The 19,545-nt window shown below is 44.1% G+C and overlaps 1 protein-coding gene across 2 annotated transcripts in view; it reads right to left on the minus strand.

Annotated features, from left to right (window-relative positions):
- Positions 1 to 19,545, minus strand: part of LOC143787440 (N-acylethanolamine-hydrolyzing acid amidase-like) — a 169,747-nt gene that overhangs the window by 139,978 nt on the left and 10,224 nt on the right. For both annotated transcript variants that reach the window (XM_077276176.1, XM_077276166.1), the window contains exons 3-4: positions 12,996 to 13,122; positions 6,866 to 6,956 (exon numbers count right to left, since the gene is read on the minus strand). In XM_077276176.1, the coding sequence (XP_077132291.1) occupies positions 6,866 to 6,956; positions 12,996 to 13,122 (218 nt within the window). The remainder of the gene's footprint in view (positions 1 to 6,865; positions 6,957 to 12,995; positions 13,123 to 19,545) is intronic.

A 19,545-nucleotide genomic window follows, 5' to 3' on the forward strand; every position in this document is an offset into this window, starting at 1 on the left:
GACCAGCAGAGTCATTTCCGAGGTTCATTCCTCGGTGTTGGCAGGTCACCCGGGAATTTTTGGCACCAGAGATCTGGTGGCCAGGTCCTTTTGGTGGCCTTCCTTGTCAAGAGATGTGCGGTCATTTGTGCAGTCCTGTGGGACTTGTGCTCGAGCTAAGCCTTGCTGTTCTCGTGCCAGCGGTTTGCTCTTGCCCTTGCCTGTCCCGAAGAGACCTTGGACACATATCTCCATGGATTTCATTTCTGATCTTCCGCTATCTCAGGGCATGTCCGTTATCTGGGTGATATGTGATCGCTTCTCCAAGATGGTCCATTTGGTTCCTTTGCCTAAGCTGCCTTCCTCTTCCGATCTGGTTCCTGTGTTTTTCCAGAACGTGGTTCGTTTGCACGGCATCCCTGAGAATATTGTGTCAGACAGAGGATCCCAGTTCGTTTCCAGGTTCTGGCGATCCTTTTGTAGTAGGATGGGCATTGATTTGTCGTTTTCGTCTGCTTTCCATCCTCAGACTAATGGACAGACGGAGCGAACCAATCAGACTTTGGAGGCTTATTTGAGGTGTTTTGTCTCTGCTGATCAGGACGATTGGGTGACATTCTTGCCGTTGGCTGAGTTTGCCCTTAATAATCGGGCTAGTTCCGCCACCTTGGTTTCGCCTTTTTTCTGCAACTCTGGTTTCCATCCTCGCTTTTCTTCGGGTCATGTGGAGCCTTCTGACTGTCCTGGGGTGGATTCTGTGGTGGATAGGTTGCAGCAGATCTGGAATCATGTGGTGGACAACTTGAAGTTGTCACAGGAGAAGGCTCAGCGCTTTGCCAACCGCCGCCGCGGTGTGGGTCCCCGACTACGCGTTGGGGATTTGGTATGGCTTTCTTCCCGCTTTGTTCCTATGAAGGTCTCCTCTCCCAAATTTAAACCTCGTTTTATTGGGCCTTACAAGATATTGGAAATCCTTAATCCTGTATCTTTTCGTCTGGATCTTCCTGTGTCGTTTGCTATTCACAATGTATTTCATAGGTCCTTGTTGTGGCGGTACATTGTGCCTGTAGTTCCTTCTGCTGAGCCTCCTGCTCCGGTGTTGGTTGAGGGCGAGTTGGAGTACGTGGTGGAGAAGATCTTGGATTCTCGCCTCTCCAGGCGGAGGCTTCAGTACCTGGTCAAGTGGAAGGGCTATGGTCAGGAGGATAATTCCTGGGTGGTCGCCTCTGATGTTCATGCGGCCGATTTAGTTCGTGCCTTTCATGCCGCTCATCCTGATCGCCCTGGTGGTCGTGGTGAGGGTTCGGTGACCCCTCACTAAGGGGGGGGTACTGTTGTGAATTTGCTTTCTGCTCCCTCTAGTGGTTACTAGTTTTTTGACTCTGGTTTTTCTGTCATTCCTTTTATCCGCACCTGGGTCGTTAGTTAGGGGTGTTGCTATATAAGCTCCCTGGACCTTCAGTTCAATGCCTGGCAACGTAGTTATCAGAGCTAGTCTGCTGTGCTCTTGTCTACTGATCCTGGTTCCAGTTATATCAGCTAAGTCTGCCTTTTGCTTTTTGCTATTTGTTTTGGTTTTGTATTTTTGTCCAGCTTGTTCCTAATCTATATCCTGACCTTTGCTGGAAGCTCTAGGGAGCTGGTGTTCTCCTCCCGGACCGTTAGACGGTTCGGGGGTTCTTGAATTTCCAGTGTGGATTTTGATAGGGTTTTTGTTGACCATATAAGTTACCTTTCTTTATTCTGCTATCAGTAAGCGGGCCTCTCTGTGCTAAACCTGATTCATTTCTGTGTTTGTCATTTCCTCTTACCTCACCGTCATTATTTGTGGGGGGCTTCTATCCAGCTTTGGGGTCCCCTTCTCTGGAGGCAAGAAAGGTCTTTGTTTTCCTCTACTAGGGGTAGCTAGATTCTCCGGCTGGCGCGTGTCATCTAGAATCAACGTAGGAATGATCCCCGGCTACTTCTAGTGTTGGCGTTAGGAGTAGATATATGGTCAACCCAGTTACCACTGCCCTATGAGCTGGATTTTTGTATTCTGCAGACTTCCACGTTCCTCTGAGACCCTCGCCATTGGGGTCATAACACTCCTCCCGCCTGTTACTAGACCACTTTGCCACCTGGCTTACTCACTTAATATCCTGTGACATCCCCACCCTCATCATGGGAGACTTTAACATCCCCATCAATGATCCCCTCTCCCAATCTGCCTCTCATCTTCTTTCTCTAACTTCTTCATTCGGCCTCTCACAGTTTACTAATTCTCCTACGCATGAGGACGGGAATACTCTGGACCTGGTTTTCTCCCGTCCCAGCTCGCTGCATGACTTTACTAACTCCCCTCTCCCGCTTTCGGACCACAACCTTCTTTCCTTCTCTGTCAAGAATTGTCTCCTCACTCGGGACACCCCCACTTACCACACTTATCGGAATACACATTCCATTAATACCCAGCAGCTTATGGACAATCTCCACACATCTTTAGCCCCCATCTCCTCCCTCTTCTGTCAAGACTTAGCATTGTCACACTTCAATAATACACTGAAGAATGCCCTAGATGAAGCTGCACCTTCTACACGCAGAAAGACCTGACACAGACAACGGCAGCCCTGGCACACTATGCAAACACGCTTTCTTCAGCGTTGCTCAAGTTGTGCAGAGCGGCAGTGGAGAAAATCTCTCTTAGCAGAAGACTTCATCCACTATAAGTTCATGCTCAAAACCTATAACTCTGCCCTTTATCTGGCCAAACAATCCTACTTCACCACCCTCATCACCTCACTATCCAACAACCCAAAACGACTTTTTGAAACCTTAACTCCCTTCTGAAACCTAAAGTACAGGCCCCCATCACCAAACTCAGTGGTGAGGATCTGGCTACTTACTTCCTATAAAAAAATCAACCATATCCATCAGGATATCTCAGCCTAATCTCCTCAGTGCCTGGATCCCCTTCCCTGCTGCACCTCAAGCTTACTAGACATCTTTGAGCCTGTTTCAGAAGAAGAAGTTTCCAAGCTCCTCGCTTCTGCTCGGCCTACAACCTGCAACAGTGACCCCATTCCTTCACATCCCCTGCAGTCTCTCTCACCAGTGGTCACCACTCACCTGACTAAAATATTTAACCTCTCTCTTTCTTCAGGTATCTTTCTCTTCTCATTTAAACATGTCATCATAACCCCTTTACTTAAAAAGCCATCCCTGGACCATAACTGCACTGCTAACTACAGACCTGTCTCTAACCTTTCCTTCATCTCTAAACTCCTGGAACGCTTGGTCCACTCCCATCTAATCTGCAATTTAGTTCTGATGATCAAACACAGATCACTGAAAAGACTGATCGACACTCGGGAGAAGCAGTATTACCAAACTGTGTGAAACAGATGATTTAGGAGAAGTACAGAGGCAGTTCCAAGAGCATCTGAGGAAGTCCAAGAAATGAGGGCAAAGGAAGAAACTCCTGCAACCGAAGAACCCATGGTATCTGAGGAACAACCCACGGGTAGGATGTTAACTCGAGAAGTGAGTAGGCCCGTGATGTTGACATATGAGACACTTGGGGAACCGAGTCAAGTGCCAAAGACTGTTGATTGGAAGCAGGTATCAATACCTATGGACCCGGTAACCCCACTTGAGTGGTATTCACCATTCAGAGGCAGTATGGAAGATGTTGCCTGGTGGGAAGACTTGTTTTCATGCTCTGATTTACGTAACTTAAAAGACTTTGTAGAAACAAAGAACTGTTAAGGCCTAGTAAGAGAGAGAGCTGGTTGAAGACGTACAAAAAGCTCCAGCTGAAGAGATGCTGTTTGTTTTAATTGTCTATTTCTTACAGGCGTCCTACAAGTAAAAGGTCTTAAGAATAGAAACTTGATGCCAACTCACCCAGTTGCTCTATGCTCATCCACCTGGGGCACAGACACCGGCCTCACATCAAGAAAAAATTGGAGTCCGGCTAAACAGGACTGGATTTTCCTTTTATTTTTCAAAAGAAAATATAGTGCATACAAAAGAAGAATTTACATGATCGACATGACAGAGTCGACGCGTTTCGACTGCACTAAGTAATCATGAATCACTAAGTCATGAGTAAGACTGCTTAGTGCAGTCGAAACGCATCGACTGGGTCATGTCGATCATGTAAATTCTTCTTTTGTATGCACTATATTTTCTTTTGATAAAGAAAAGAAAAGGAAAATCCAGTCCTGTTGAGCCGGACTCCAATTTTTTCTATTATCCTTGTCGTAAGAATGTTTATACTGTAAATGTTATGCCAATATGTATATAAAGTTACATGACTCCCAACACTGTCTCAGAATTGGTCAGATCGACCAATTAAAACAAATGTCGAGGATGACATTCAAAAAAGAACGAAGAGTGTGACATGCAGAAGTAGTGCCGAGTGCTGTTGCTTCAAAAGCATCCAGAAACTAGAGGGGTTAACACAATCACAGGAGACAGGGAATGGTTAACAGAGCCCCAGGGGAATTGTGGGGAACTTGTTTGCTATTCTGGCAGAAGCCAAAGAGATGAGTGGTGTGTGATCTGTCTCTCACAAAAGTTCAGGCAAGTGGACCATAGGGACATAGGATTCCATTAAAGAGTGAAGCTGGGCTAACTCCGGTACTGCTAGTTGAGAAAGTCTATCATGAGCAGGAAGATAAGGACTGGAAGGAATTGTGCACAGGGATCAAATGCCTCAACAAACCCTCCCCCCTCCTCCATCTTACTGTGCTAGAAAGAATGCTGTGTACTACTGTGCCTTTGTAAAGAGTCTTGATCTGTGCTGAACTGTGCTATCAAAAGAGACTGTTAGTTAATGTGCCTTTAAGAAGCAGCTGTACTGTTTATGAAGCCTGTGCTTAAGAGTCTTGAATTGCATTGGACGTGCTGTGATATTAAACTACACTGGTCATCTGTTCATGGGGACTCTATCAATTGTGTCTGTGTAAGCAAGTGGATCCATCTTGTGCCTGAGGAAACTGCAGTGCATGGTCGCCCTGAGTAACGGTTCCCACAAAGTTCCAAAGAATTCATGAGACCTGTCCCGCCCTTATCTGAACCTAGCGGCGTGCACATAACAAGTATAATGCACTCTCTATAGGCAGACTCTATATAGTATAATACACTCCCCATAGGTAGACTCTATATAGTATAATGCACTTCCTATGGGTAGACCCTATTATAACGCACTCTCTATAGGCAGACTCTATATAGTAAAATGCACACCCATGGGCATCTATAGTGTAATGCACTCCCCTTAGGCAGACTCTATATAGTATAAAGCACCCTCATAGGCAGCCTATATATAGTATAATGCACTCCTCATAGGCAGACTCTATATAGTATAATGCACACCCATAGGCCTCTACAGTATAATGCACTCCCCAAAGGCAGACTCTATATAATATGCACTTCCTATAGGCAGACTCTATTTAGTATAATGCACTCTTTATAGGCAAACTCTATACAGTATAATGCACTCTTCATGGGCATACTCTATGTAGTATAAAGCACCCCCATAGGCAGACTCTATATAGTATAATGCACCGCCATAAACTCTGAGCACCTGCTCATCTCAGGGCAGCCAAGTAATGACATCATCGCTCCCGCTGTCAGTGTCTGTGACCAGGGACATCAGATGCTGAGAGAGGGAATGATGTGAGAGTGAGCATGATGCTCCCTGTCACAGGTTCCTTCTCCGGTATCACACAATCAACAGAGCCAGCGAAGAGTGAACAATTCCAAGACCTTTATTTAGGCAAAAGTACGAAAGGTCCATATATACGATCCACCACACAAAGGATAAAATATTCCAGAACACAAATGCAGTTCAGTTACAGGATAAAAGCCCAACAATCCAGCACAGAGGATAACAGTCCATATTCCCTTCTTTCGCTCTCTGATGTGCTGTGTTCACTTCATAGTTCCAAACAAGACTGATCTGTGTCTCACCTCCCCATTCACAGGTTAGGGGGGTGGGTCACAGGGGCTCATTGTTTCAACAAGCTAGGTCAACATGTCATTAGCATATTAGCAAACAATATTATTCACTGACCCTGTGGGGAGATAACAAAACAGAACTGTGGGGAGAATATCAGATGGCAAATAACAACTCAACACCATGAAAATAAGTAAAATAGAAATATACACAAAATGATACCCACATAACATATCACACCATCACACTCCCTGTCTCTTCAGTGCCTTACCGGCTCATAGGCTACATGGCGGCCGTGTGGCAGTGCAGGGATATAGAGTCTCCCAGCTCTGCCACAGAGTGAAACTGTATGAGCACACTGTAGATGCCTATACAGTTAACAGTAGCGTAGTTCTGTATGGGCCCCTTAGAGCGCGGGGCCTGGGGCGACCGCTCCCTCTGCCCCCTTGGTAGCTATGCTACTGGTTGTGTCTAAAATAATAATGTGGGTGCATTTCATTTTGGAAGTATTATTGAAGATCTTGTTTTATCTCAGATATTTGCCTTGCATTTTTTTTTCTTGTTTGTTGTCCAGCACAGTTGAGTTCAAGACTAACATATAAACCACTAATCAAGATAAATTTGCCCCTACGTGGCGCTGTGGTATTTCAGGATAAAAATATTTTCTCTCTGTATAGCTTGGCTTCATTTACAGGTCTCTCCCTATTTGCTGCAACATTTCAGAGTAAAACATAGCTCCTTGTAATTAGGGAGCCTGTTGGAATTTCATATTGTCTGTGGTAAGAGCAACATGTACTATATCTGCCGACAGGTTCCCTTTAACACTGCCACTTATAAAGGATTCAGGCATTCCATTAATAGGCTGTTTCTGAGTGAAGGAAGAGTTTCACAGCTATCATAAAAATGTTTATGTACACAAACAAGACGAAATAAAAAGTACTGTACCTCTAGCATTTGCAGATATAGTAAATTCGTATGGCCTTTGTCCAGTAAAAAGCCCAACAAAACCCACAAAAGTAGTTCCTGTGTATGCAATCTGAAATTTAAAGGACAGGGTAACCAATCATTTAAGGCCTTTTAAAAGAACACAAAGAGTTGTAAAGGATAAATATATGTAAACTTCCGTCATGACTTTCCTTTAAGGGGAATCTGTTAACAGGTTTTTGCTATGTAATCTGACAGCAGCTTGAGGTAGAGACAGAGACCCTGATTCACTATATAGTGACAAAAGTATGCTAATCAGTGCTGGGGACATGGTTGGACTAGGATGCATGAGAACAGTTGTCCTGTAATGATAATCTCCTGCTAATAAAATGTAACATGGTGCTGGGCGGTAGCCGTGGGTGAAGTACTCTCTTACATGAAGGTGGGAGTCCTGTCTGAGTGTGTTGACTTCATTTAAAGGGGGTGCTACACTTTAGCAGGCTGCATGTTATCGATTGCTTGGGTTGGCCAGGTCTTGATGTTGAGCAGTTGAATGAGGGAGACCACCAGCCACCAGTCAAAAATAAGTTTTTTATAAAATGATAACTTGGTGGGGCTTATGTGCAACAGATAGCTGGTACACAGCTTGAAGAATGTTTCCTTCACAATACGGAGCATTTTTACAAACAGTGTCAATTTCTTTCTCTTAAAGCACTTGGTCTCTGTCTCCACTGTTTCACCTTCCTTCACCACCATCCAGCTCAATGCTACAGTCCAGTTAGTGAGAGTTCTATTCTCAACCTGCGGATCCGCGTCTTCTTTTCCCTTCAAGGAAATTAGTTTGCCAATATGGCTGGTACTCAGCTTTTCTGCTACTGATGCCTTGGATCTCCTGCCTGGTGAACTCTCTTCATCTCACGTTCACTGTTCCGTCCTGGCCCGTTACCTCTCTGTGTTATAAACTGAGGGCCATACTGCTAAGCGTCCTGTCCCAGAACCCGTCTTCGGCGCACCACTCTGTCCTCTATCCAGTTTCACAGTCTCCACTCAGGTCAGGGGCAACCAAAGCAGACCTATCTAACTTCCTGACAGGAAACTCTCTCTGCCCCTTTACCCTCCCTCTCTGGGCTAATCCCAAACATTACCCCTACTGTCGAGCAGAATACAACACTATTACTATAGCACATGTCACCATACATATTACACATCAAAATACTTTTACAACAATACATGTGTCTTCAAGGGGGAACGTGTGCAGTATTTCTATCTCCTTACAAACACACTGAATGTATTGAAACAGCAAAACAAAGCCTAGTAAGTTGTACATTGCTGTTATTACGAACTGGCTCGGCTTCAGCACCTTCCCCTATGGCTACTGCTTTCTGCTGTGCTACACATTGGGTTAGCCTGGCATGCCTCCAGAACACTATCTGCCAAATCCTATTTAAGGTCCATTAAAACACACACCTGTGGCTTGGTACTAAAACTTGTAGTTATGTGTAAAGGTGCCGTTACACTAAAGGCCCCGTCTCACTAAGCGATTTACCAACGATCACGACCAGCGATATGACCTGGCCGTGATCGTTGGTAAGTCGCTGTGTGGTCGCTGGGGAGCTGTCACACAGACAGCTCTCCCCAGCGACCAACGATCAGGGGAACGACTTCGGCATCGTTGAAACTGTCTTCAACGATGCCGAAGTACCCCTGCAGCACCCGGGTAACCAGGGTAAACATCGGGTTACTAAGCGCAGGGCCGCGCTTAGTAACCCGATGTTTACCCTGGTTACCAAAAAAAACAAACCGTACATACTTGCCTTTCGGTGTCCAGGTCCCTGGCCGTCTGCTTCCTGCTCTGACTGAGCCGCCGTACACTGAGAGCAGAGCGCAGCGGTGACGTCACTGCTGTGCTCTCACTTCTCACTGTACGGCCGGGAGTCAGTGAGAGCAGGAAGCAGACGGCAAGGGACCTGACGGACATCAGAAGGCGAGTATGTGCTGTTTGTTTTTTTTTACATTTACGCTGGTAACCAGGGTAAACATCGGGTTACTAAGCGCGGCCCTGCGCTTAGTAACCCGATGTTTACCCTGGTTACCAGTGAAGACATCGCTGGATCGGTGTCACACACACCGATTCAGCAATGTCAGCGGGGCCTCAACGACCAAAAAAAGGTCCAGGCCATTCCGACACGACCAGCGATCTCGCAGCAGGGGCCTGATCGCTGGTACGTGTCACACATAGCGAGATCGCTATGGAGGTCGCTGTTGCGTCACAAAACTTGTGACTCAGCAGCGATCTCGCTAGCGATCTCGCTATGTGAGACGGGGCCTTAAGGCCCCGTCTCACTAAGCGATTTACCAACGATCACGACCAGCGATACGACCTGGCCGTGATCGTTGGTAAGTCGCTGTGTGGTCGCTGGGGAGCTGTCACACAGACCGCTCTCCCCAGCGACCAACGATCAGGGGAACGACTTCGGCATCGTTGAAACTGTCTTCAACGATGCCGAAGTCCCCCTGCAGCACCCGGGTAACCAGGGTAAACATCGGGTTACTAAGCGCAGGGCCGCGCTTAGTAACCCGATGTTTACCCTGGTTACCAAAAAAAACAAACAGTACATACTCGCCTTCTGATGTCCGTCAGGTCCCTTGCCGTCTGCTTCCTGCTCTCACTGAGCCGCCGTACACTGAGAGCAGAGCGCAGCGGTGACGTCACTGCTGTGCTCTCACTTCTCACTGTACGGCCGGGAGTCAGTGAGAGCAGGAAGCAGACGGCAAGGGACCTGGACACCGAAAGGCGAGTATGTACTGTTTGTTTTTTTTGGTAACCAGGGTAAACATCGGGTTACTAAGCGCGGCCCTGCGCTTAGTAACCCGATGTTTACCCTGGTTACCAGTGAAGACATCGCTGGATCGCTGTCACACACACCGATTCAGCGATGTCAGCGGGGCCTCAACGACCAAAAAAAGGTCCAGGCCATTCTGACACGACCAGCGATCTCGCAGCAGGGGCCTGATCGCTGGTACGTGTCACACATAGCGAGATCGCTATGGAGGTCGCTGTTGCGTCACAAAACTTGTGACTCAGCAGCGATCTCGCTAGCGATCTCGCTATGTGAGACGGGGCCTTTAAGCGACGCTGCAGCGATAGCGACAGCGATGCCGATCGCTGCAGCGTCGCTGTTTGGTCGCTGGAGAGCTGTCACACAGACCGCTCTCCAGCGACCAGCGATGCCGAGGTCCCCGGGTAACCAGGGTAAACATCGGGTTGCTAAGCGCAGGGCCGCGCTTAGTAACCCGATGTTTACCCTGGTTACCAGCGTAAAAGTTAAAAAAACAAACAGTACATGCTCACCTGCGCGTCTCCCAGCCTCTGCTTCCTGACGCTGACTGAGCTCCGGCCCTAACAGCACAGCGGTGACGTCACCGCTGTTGCTTTCACTTTCAGTTTAGGGCCGGAGCTCAGAGTGTCAGGAAGCAGAGGCTGGGAGACGTGCAGGTGAGCATGTACTGTTTGTTTTTTTAACTTTTACGCTGGTAACCAGGGTAAACATCGGGTTACTAAGCGCGGCCCTGTGCTTAGTTACCCGATGTTTACCCTGGTTACCAGTGTAAAATATCGCTGGTATCTTCGCTTTTGCTGTCAAACATGGCGATACACGGCGACCTAGCGACCAAATAATGTGCAGACCTTCTAGCAGCGACCAGCAATTTCACAGCGGGATCCTGATCGCTGCTGCGTGTCAAATACAGCGATATCGCTATCCAGGTCGCTGCAACGTCACGGATCGCTGGCGATATCGCCTAGTGTGACGGTACCTTTAGTTTGTTTAATGTGTTCCTCCTACTGTTACTAGTCTGCATACCATCTGCCTTGCTGACTAACCTTCTGCAATCCTCCACATGGATTTACCTCTCTGTTGCAGTAAGAAAAATTCACTGAATCAATTGTATTTTGTAGCAATTAAAATATAAACTTAATTATTTACTTATTAAAATATATTATGTGAGACTAACAGCATTAATAATAATAAAAAAATGGGGAAAGTGGGGAACCCTATAACAATACTATCCGATCCTACTTTGCTGAGGAGTTTGGCACCCTAAACCTGTGCAAATGGCGCCCCCGCTCACCGATGACTTGCCCTTCTTACCCTGCAGCACCCTATGGTGGCAATGCACTGATAGTTAGTTTGGTTACTTATTATTGCCAAAAGATATCATTAAAAGTGCCAAGTGCAAAATATGCAAAATATACTGGGAGGTAGGAAAAGGTAGCAGCAGCAAATATCACTTGATATGGACAACACAAATATAATAATTAGTCCTTTTTGTAAAAAGGGGGTAAGGTGCCTTACCATATAAGAACTGTGGCAGAGCGCCTCACTCCGCTGGACACAGAGGTATCTATGGAACACCGTCTCTTTAAGAAAGTGCTTGGTTTATTGTAGCAGCATCAACCAAGCTTAAAAGTAAACACAGCCCTCCGGGCAAAACAGCTGAACAAAAGAAAGAAAACAGTCCATTTTCCTAGCGGGATCAGACCGCTAACATACAGCAATGTGCACAGTTCAGTTAGGGCACACAACTCCCTGGAGTCCTATCGCTCCAGGAACCACTGGAATCTCTGCCAAGTCCGCCATTTAAGCCCTGACCTTGTGACTCCTCCATCATGTGACTGAACACATCAGGAACCACTGAACACTGGAATCTCTGCCAGTCCACCATTTAAGCCCTGACCTTGTGACTCCTCCATCATGTGACTGAACACATGATTCTGACATCACACAGGTCCTGGCAGTTTTTTAGGAGGAGATACGTGGACTTTCTACCTCCCGCTCTATGAATGTCCACTAAAACCAGCCCATTATATAACTTTATACATACCGTCCCAACACACAGCGCTGGAGGAAACTAATCTGGTTTCACATCACTGAAGCGATCATGCGCAGTGACACGTATCTCCCCTCCATCACTTCCCCAGTGGCTCTGTCACACAACGCTCTCTGATCCTACCTTGCTGTGGAGGTTGGCACCCTAAACCTGGGCACCCCCACTAACCAATGACTCACCCTTCTTACCATTCAGCACCCTATAGTGGCAAAAAAAATCAGAGTTAGGGCTCAGAACCAAGTAATTAGTTTGGTTATTTGTTTTTATCAAAATATATAATAAAAAGTGCCAAGTGCAAAAAATGCAAAATATATAGTGAGGTACAAGATAGCAGCTGTAAACATCACTTGATATGGACAACATACATTTCCATGGTCCTTTTAAAAAAAAATTGTCAAGATGAAACCATTATTATTTTCTGTACATAACACAATCATTTTTGATGTGGAATTACCATATGCAACCCTTTTAACAACTAAACTGTTTTTTTTAACAGAAAAATCACCATAATTAACCCAGTTATCAACTCAAAGCGTTTCGCCTTATCCAAGGATCATCAGGACTAGTAAATTAGGCAATTTTATAAGAGGCCTGTATCAGCACACCGAGTCTTGGGGAACCATCCTTGTGTGACCACCGATGCTTTATCATGCGGCCCAGTCCAAACAAGGTCTTTCTGGTATGATGACTACCGGAGCCAGATAAGTAGCCTCTTTGTAAAATTGCCTAATTTACTACCTGCTATCCCAAGCCCTTCCTCAGTCTCTATACAGTGTACTGAACATAAGATATGTTCCTTTGGCCTCTCTATACAGTGTACTGAACATAAGATATGTTCCTTTGGCCTCTCTATACAGTGTACTGAACATAAGATATGTTCCTTTGGCCTCTCTATACAGTGTACTGAACATAAGATATGTTCCTTTGGCCTCTCTATACAGTGTACTGAACATAAGATATGTTCCTTTGGCCATGTGGCAAAATGTCAGTAGGTGAAACAGCTGTAGGCAGTAAGCACATACTCATTATGCAATGCACAATATCCGATACACTGCAGAGATTAAAGGAAGGAGGCCTTGTACAGACCTGAAAGCCCCTGTGATAACTATATGACATCATATGCAGGATATTGTTATTTAACTAATTAAAAAAAATAGTATTTCTAAAGCCCAACTCTTGTAATCTTCAGTAATAAGAGGATTCAGTGAAAAACATACAGCCCAGAGTCCCCTTTTCAAATGTTACCATATACAGATGTTACCTTCCCATTCCTAATAAAATCCACATCTATTGTAATTTCTTTAAACAGGTCTGCATAGAATAAATCCATATTTCTCCCATGGTAAATATTTCCTTTCGAATCTTCAGCTATAATACTTGTGCATGCCCTAAAAAAATGTACAAATATTTGTTACTACCAACCATTAAAGTGTATATTCCAATATTATAGTTGATATCACTATGGCGTCCTTGCATATATTTGCTGCTGTATTACAATATTACAAATATTGTCAATGTCATAGTGAAATTGGGATTATGCTTAGAGCCCCATCCCAACAATCTTTGGGTTGCAGTTCTAGGCCTCACTGACAAGCTAGTCTTTTTTCTAATATTTTATAAAATTGACTGAAAATTTCAGTAGTATTCTGGATCCAGTCATCATCTGTAATTAAAAGAAAACCAAAAAAAGGTATTGCAAAAAGGGACAATAACACAAATATGTACTATTATAGTGTCAATGGTTTATTAACAAGAAAATCCCATAAATAATAAATAAAATAATAAAAAAAGAGGGTACTGTCTTCCATTGCGGAACAAAAGGGAGTCTCTGTTACTGTGGAGGGAGGTACTTTGTCGCTTTTTTTCTTCATCTGATGTAGTGTAGAAATTGAGGGAAAAGTGGGGAATGTACTCTGAAAGCGATCAGTGTTATTTTCTGCGGAGATGAATCCTGACTGGAACAAGTGATAGTGGTCTACACCAGATGAAGAAAAAAAGCGAAGATGAAGGACTTCAACTAGAGACGTCACTGGGGAGTCAGTGTATTACATGTACACATACACTATAAACGATATACTGAGTTCATGTGTATAGTATATAGTGTATCACTATGATCACTGAATTACCTGTACACTATACACAATATACAGAACTCCTCTGTATAATAACACAATAACACTGGTGATCACTGGATTAATTGTGCAGTGTACACAATATACAAAGCTCCTGTATATAATGTCACTGGTGATCGCTGTATTACCTGTACCCTGACATTATATACAGAGATCCTGCTTATGTCACTGGTGATCACTGTATTGTCTGTACGCTGACACTCTATACAGAGCTACTATGTATGATGTCACCGGTGATCACTATATTACCTGTACACTGACAATATATACAGAGCTCCTGTGTATAATCTCACTGGAGATCAATGTATAACCTGCACACTGACATTATATACAGAGCTCCTGATTATAATGTCACTGGTGATAACTGTATTGCCTATACAACAAAAAAGAAAGACAGGGGGGGGTGGCACAACTGCCAACATGAAGCTGCAGACCACTGATAACCACAAGTATGGCTTCAAAGCCGGTATGATAGGACGCTATGTTCCAAGATCTCAGGTGCTATATCCAGAAAAAACAAATCCGTCCACTTTTTCAATAGAAAAAAGAAAAGCACTCACCGATCTGAAAAATCCTTAGCTTTATTGAGTCTTCATTAAAAAGAGTCCATGGCCGGGAATGACGGCCGTTTTGCGCTATGCCAGCGCTTCTACGGGTCCACCGTGGACCCGTAGAAGCGCTGGCATAGTGCGAAACGGCCGTCGTTCTGACCTGCTCGCACTAACTCATTTCCTCACTCTCCCGGCCATGGACTCTTTTTAATGAAGACTCAATAAAGCTAAGGATTTTTCAGATCGGTGAGTGCTTTTCTTTTTTCTATTGTACAAGTGTATTGCCTATACGCTGACGCTATGCAGAGCTCCTGTGTATGTCACTGGTGATCCCTGTATTACCTGTATACTATACACTATATACAGTAGATAGCTCCTGTGTATAATGTCACTGGTGTGTCACTGTATTGCCTGTACTCTGACATTATATACAGAGCTTGTTTTAGAAAACACCAGTGATTGTCTTACCGCTGTCTCTAACATCATGTCCTCCCTCTATCTGAGACTGAACCTGTCAAAAACTGAACTCCTCGTGTTCTCTCCCTCTACAAACCTACCTTTGCCCGACATTGCCATCTCTGTGTGCGGTTCCACCATTACTCCAAAGCAACATGCCCGCTGCCTTGGAGTCATCCTTGATTCCGAGCTTTCATTCACCCCCCACATCCGATCACTGGCTCGCTCTTCTTATCTGCATCTCAAAAACATTTCCAGAATTCGCCCTTTTCTTACTTTCGACTCTGCAAAAACTCTTACTGTCTCACTTATTCATTCTCGTCTGGACTATTGTAACTCTCTACTAATTGGCCTACCTTTTACCAGACTCTCCCCGCTCCAATCTGTCCTGAATGCTGCTGCCAGGATCATATTCCTCGCCAACCGTTACACCGATGCCTCTACCTTGTGCCAGTCATTACACTGGCTACCCATCCAATCCAGAATCCAGTACAAAACTACTACCCTCATCCACAAAGCACTCCATGGCTCAGCACCACCCTACATCTCCTCTCTGGTCTCAGTCTACCAACCTACCCGTGCCCTCCGCTCTGCTAATGACCTCAGGTTAGCATCCTCAATAATCAGAACCTCCCACTCCCGTCTCCAAGACTTTACACGTGCGGCGCCGATTCTTTGGAATGCACTACCTAGGTTAATACAATTAATCCCCAATCCCCACAGTTTTAAGCGTGCACTAAAAACTCATTTGTTCAGATTGGCCTACCGCCTCAACGCATTAACCTAATTATCCCTGTGTGGCCTATTAATAAAAAACAACAACATAATCACGTTCCTCCATCATGTTCTCATACACTTTATGCAGTTAATAGCCTCTGTGTCTGTACTGTTACATACTTAGGCAGTTAACTGGTTCATGCAGCTTTACATGAACACCCGAGCCTTACACTATGGCTGGTCCAAATAACTAAAGCAATTGTTACCATCCACCTCTTGTGTCTCCCCTTTTCCTCATAGATTGTAAGCTTGCGAGCAGCAGGGCCCTCATTCCTCCTGGTATCTGTTTTGAACTGTGATTTCTGTTATGCTGTAATGTCTGTTGTCTGTATAAGTCCCCTCTATAAGTTGTAAAGCGCTGCGGAATATGTTGGCGCTATATAAATAAAATTATTATTATTATTATTATTAAAGAGGACAATAGAAGTGTTTTTTTCCCAAAATTTACTGTATATATGCCATATACTTGCGGTGGGCTACAGTACTTGGTAAGAGATCCTTTAGCTATTGTTACATATGTTGGAAACTTAATTGTGTATATTATATTGAACTTCTATTTTTCTTCCTCTGGCATGATCATTATAGCACTCTGATCGGTCTATAATATTTTTTTGGCGAATAGTGAGTTAATATTTATTAAATAATGATTATCATATATAGATTTTCTGACTAATTATATTTCACTAAGAGCCATAATAATGACTTTTTGATGGTCAGATGATAGGTATATCCAAGGTATTCCCTTTAGGTTATTTTTAATACGATATTGACTTTACTATGATAGTACTGGATTCCATTCGTTGGTGTCCTTGTCTTGCACTTTATATGTTTGTTTGTTTTTAATTTATTCTACATGTGCACTAAAATTTTTCTATACATTTTTAAAAAAAAACCCACTCCTATTGTCCTTCTTTTTTATATATGGTATTTTTGGAGTTGTCTATGAGCAGCCAAGTGTAGGTCCTTGTTTTTTTTTTTGATTATGGGTTTGTGTTTAATCATAGATACAGAGCTTGTATATATAATAACATAGTAACATAGTAACATAGTTTTTAAGGTTGAAGGAAGACTTTAAGTCCATCTAGTTCAACCCATAGCCTAACCTAACATGCCCTAACATGTTGATCCAGAGGAAGGCAAAAAAAAACCCATGTGGCAAAGAGTAAGCTCCACATTGGGGGAAAAAACTCCTTCCCGACTCCACATACGGCAATCAGACTAGTTCCCTGGACAACACCCTAACAAGGAATCTAGTATATATATCCTGTAACATTATACTTTTCAAGAAAGGCATCCAGTCCCCTCTTAAATTTAAGTAATGAATCACTCATTACAACATCATACGGCAGAGAGTTCCATAGTCTCACTGCTCTTACAGTAAAGAATCCGCGTCTGTTATTATGCTTAAACCTTTTTTCCTCCAGAGTTAGAGGATGCCCCCTTGTCCCTGTCTCAGGTCTACGATTAAAAAGATCATCAGAAAGGTCTTTGTACTGTCCCCTCATATATTTATACATTAAAATGAGATCACCCCTTAGTCTTCGTTTTTCCAAACTAAATAGCCCCAAGTGTAATAACCTATCTTGGTATTGCAGACCCCCCAGTCCTCTAATAACCTTGGTCGCTCTTCTCTGCACCCGCTCCAGTTCAGCTATGTCTTTCTTATACACCGGAGACCAGAACTGTGCACAGTATTCTAAGTGTGGTCGAACTAGTGACTTGTATAGAGGTAAAATTATGTTCTCCTCATGAGCATCTATGCCTCTTTTAATGCATCCCATTATTTTATTTGCCTTTGTAGGAGCTGCCTGACACTGGCCACTAAATGTGAGTTTGTCATCCACCCATACTCCCAGGTCTTTTTCATTGACGGTTTTGCTCAGAGTTTTAGAATTAAGCACATAGTTATACATCTTATTACTTCTACCCAAGTGCATGACCTTACATTTATCCCCATTAAAGCTCATTTGCCATTTATCAGCCCAAGCTTCAAGTTTACATAAATCATCCCGTAATATAAAATTGTCCTCCTCTGTATTGATTACCCTGCAGAGTTTAGTGTCATCTGCAAATATTGAAATTCCACTCTGTATGCCCCCTACAAGATCATTAATAAATATGTTAAAAAGAAGAGGGCCCAATACTGACCCCTGTGGTACCCCACTGCTAACCGTGACCGTCCGAGTGTGCTCCATTAATAACCACCCTTTGTTTCCTATCCCTGAGCCAGCACTTAACCCACTTACACATATTTTCCCCTATCCCCATTATTCTCATTTTATGTATCAACCTTTTCTGTGGCACCGTATCAAAAGCTTTTGAAAAGTCCATATACACTACGTCCACTGGGTTCCCTTGGTCCAGTCCGTAACTTACCTCTTCATAGAAATTGATGAGATTAGTCTGACATGAACGGTCCCTAGTAAACCTGTGCTGATACTGGGTCATGAGGTTATTCCTCTTCAGATACTCCAGTATAGCATCCCTTAGAATGCCCTCCAGGATTTTACCCACAGTAGAGGTTAAGCTTACTGGCCTATTATTTCCGAGTTCAGTTTTTGTCCCCTTTTTGAATATTGGCACCACATTTGCTATACGCCAGTCCTGTGGTACAGACCCTGTTATTACGGACTCTTTAAAGATTAAAAATAATGGTCTATCAATGACTGTACTTAATTCCTGCAGTACTCGGGGAATGTCATTGGTGATTACTGTATTGCCTGTACACTGACACTATATACAGAGCTCCTGTGTATAATGTCACCGGTGATCCCTGTATTACCTGTACAATTACACTAAATACAGAGCTCCTGTGTATAATGTGTTATGATCCTCAGTGGCTTAGGATCACAAATCTAACCAGCAAGTAGAAGATAATAGGACGAGCTCTGGGGATGTGGTAACTGGACTGACCGCAAAACCTGATCCTAACCGCACACACTAAAGGTAGCTGTGGAACGTTTCCTGAAATCCTAGACGTCTCTTCACGGCCTGAGAAACTGACTACCCCTAAAGAGAAAGTAAAGACCTCACTTGCCTCAGAGAAATAACCCCTGAGATATAGAAGCCCCCCACAAATAATAACGGTGAGTTAAGAGGAAAAGACAAACGCAGAGATGAAACAGGTTAAGCAAATGAGGCCCGCTAACGCTAGATAGCAGAAAATAGCAAGGGATCTGTGCGGTCATTAAAAAACCCTATGCAAAAATATCCACGCAGAGAATGCGAGAACCCCCACACCAACTAACGATGTGGGGGGAGCAACTCAGCACCCCAGAGCACCAGCAAGCAGGGAAATCACATATTAGCAAGATGGACAAAACCCATCATATACTAGGAAACATCTTGAACACAGATGAGCAAAAATAAGCAAACAAAACTTAGCTTCTCTTGGAGAGACTGATAACGGATGTAGACAGGAGCAATCAGAATAGCACTGAATACAACGATAACAGGCAAGGAATGAAGGACCAGGTGGAATAAATAGGAAACCTAACTAGCAGATGACGAGACAGCTGATCCCAGCCAGAACCTGCAAAATAACAAAAAGAGCCACCAGGGGGAGCCCAAAGAGAGAACTCACACAGTACCACTCACGACCACAGGAGGGAGCCCGGAAACAGAGTTCACAACAATAATGTCACCGTTGATCCCTGTATTACCTGAACTCTATATACTATATACAGTGCTCTTGTGTATAATGTCTCTGGTGATCCCTGTATTACCTGTACACATACACTATATTCAGAGCTACAGTGTATAATATCATTAGTGATCGCTGTATTACCTGTACACTATACACTATACACAGAGCTCATGTGTATAATGTCACTGGTGATCGCTGTATTACCTGTACACTGACACTATATACAGAGCTCCTCAGTAGAACATCACA

This window comes from Ranitomeya variabilis, chromosome 1 (genome assembly GCF_051348905.1).
Source record: "Ranitomeya variabilis isolate aRanVar5 chromosome 1, aRanVar5.hap1, whole genome shotgun sequence".
NCBI lineage: Eukaryota > Metazoa > Chordata > Amphibia > Anura > Dendrobatidae > Ranitomeya > Ranitomeya variabilis.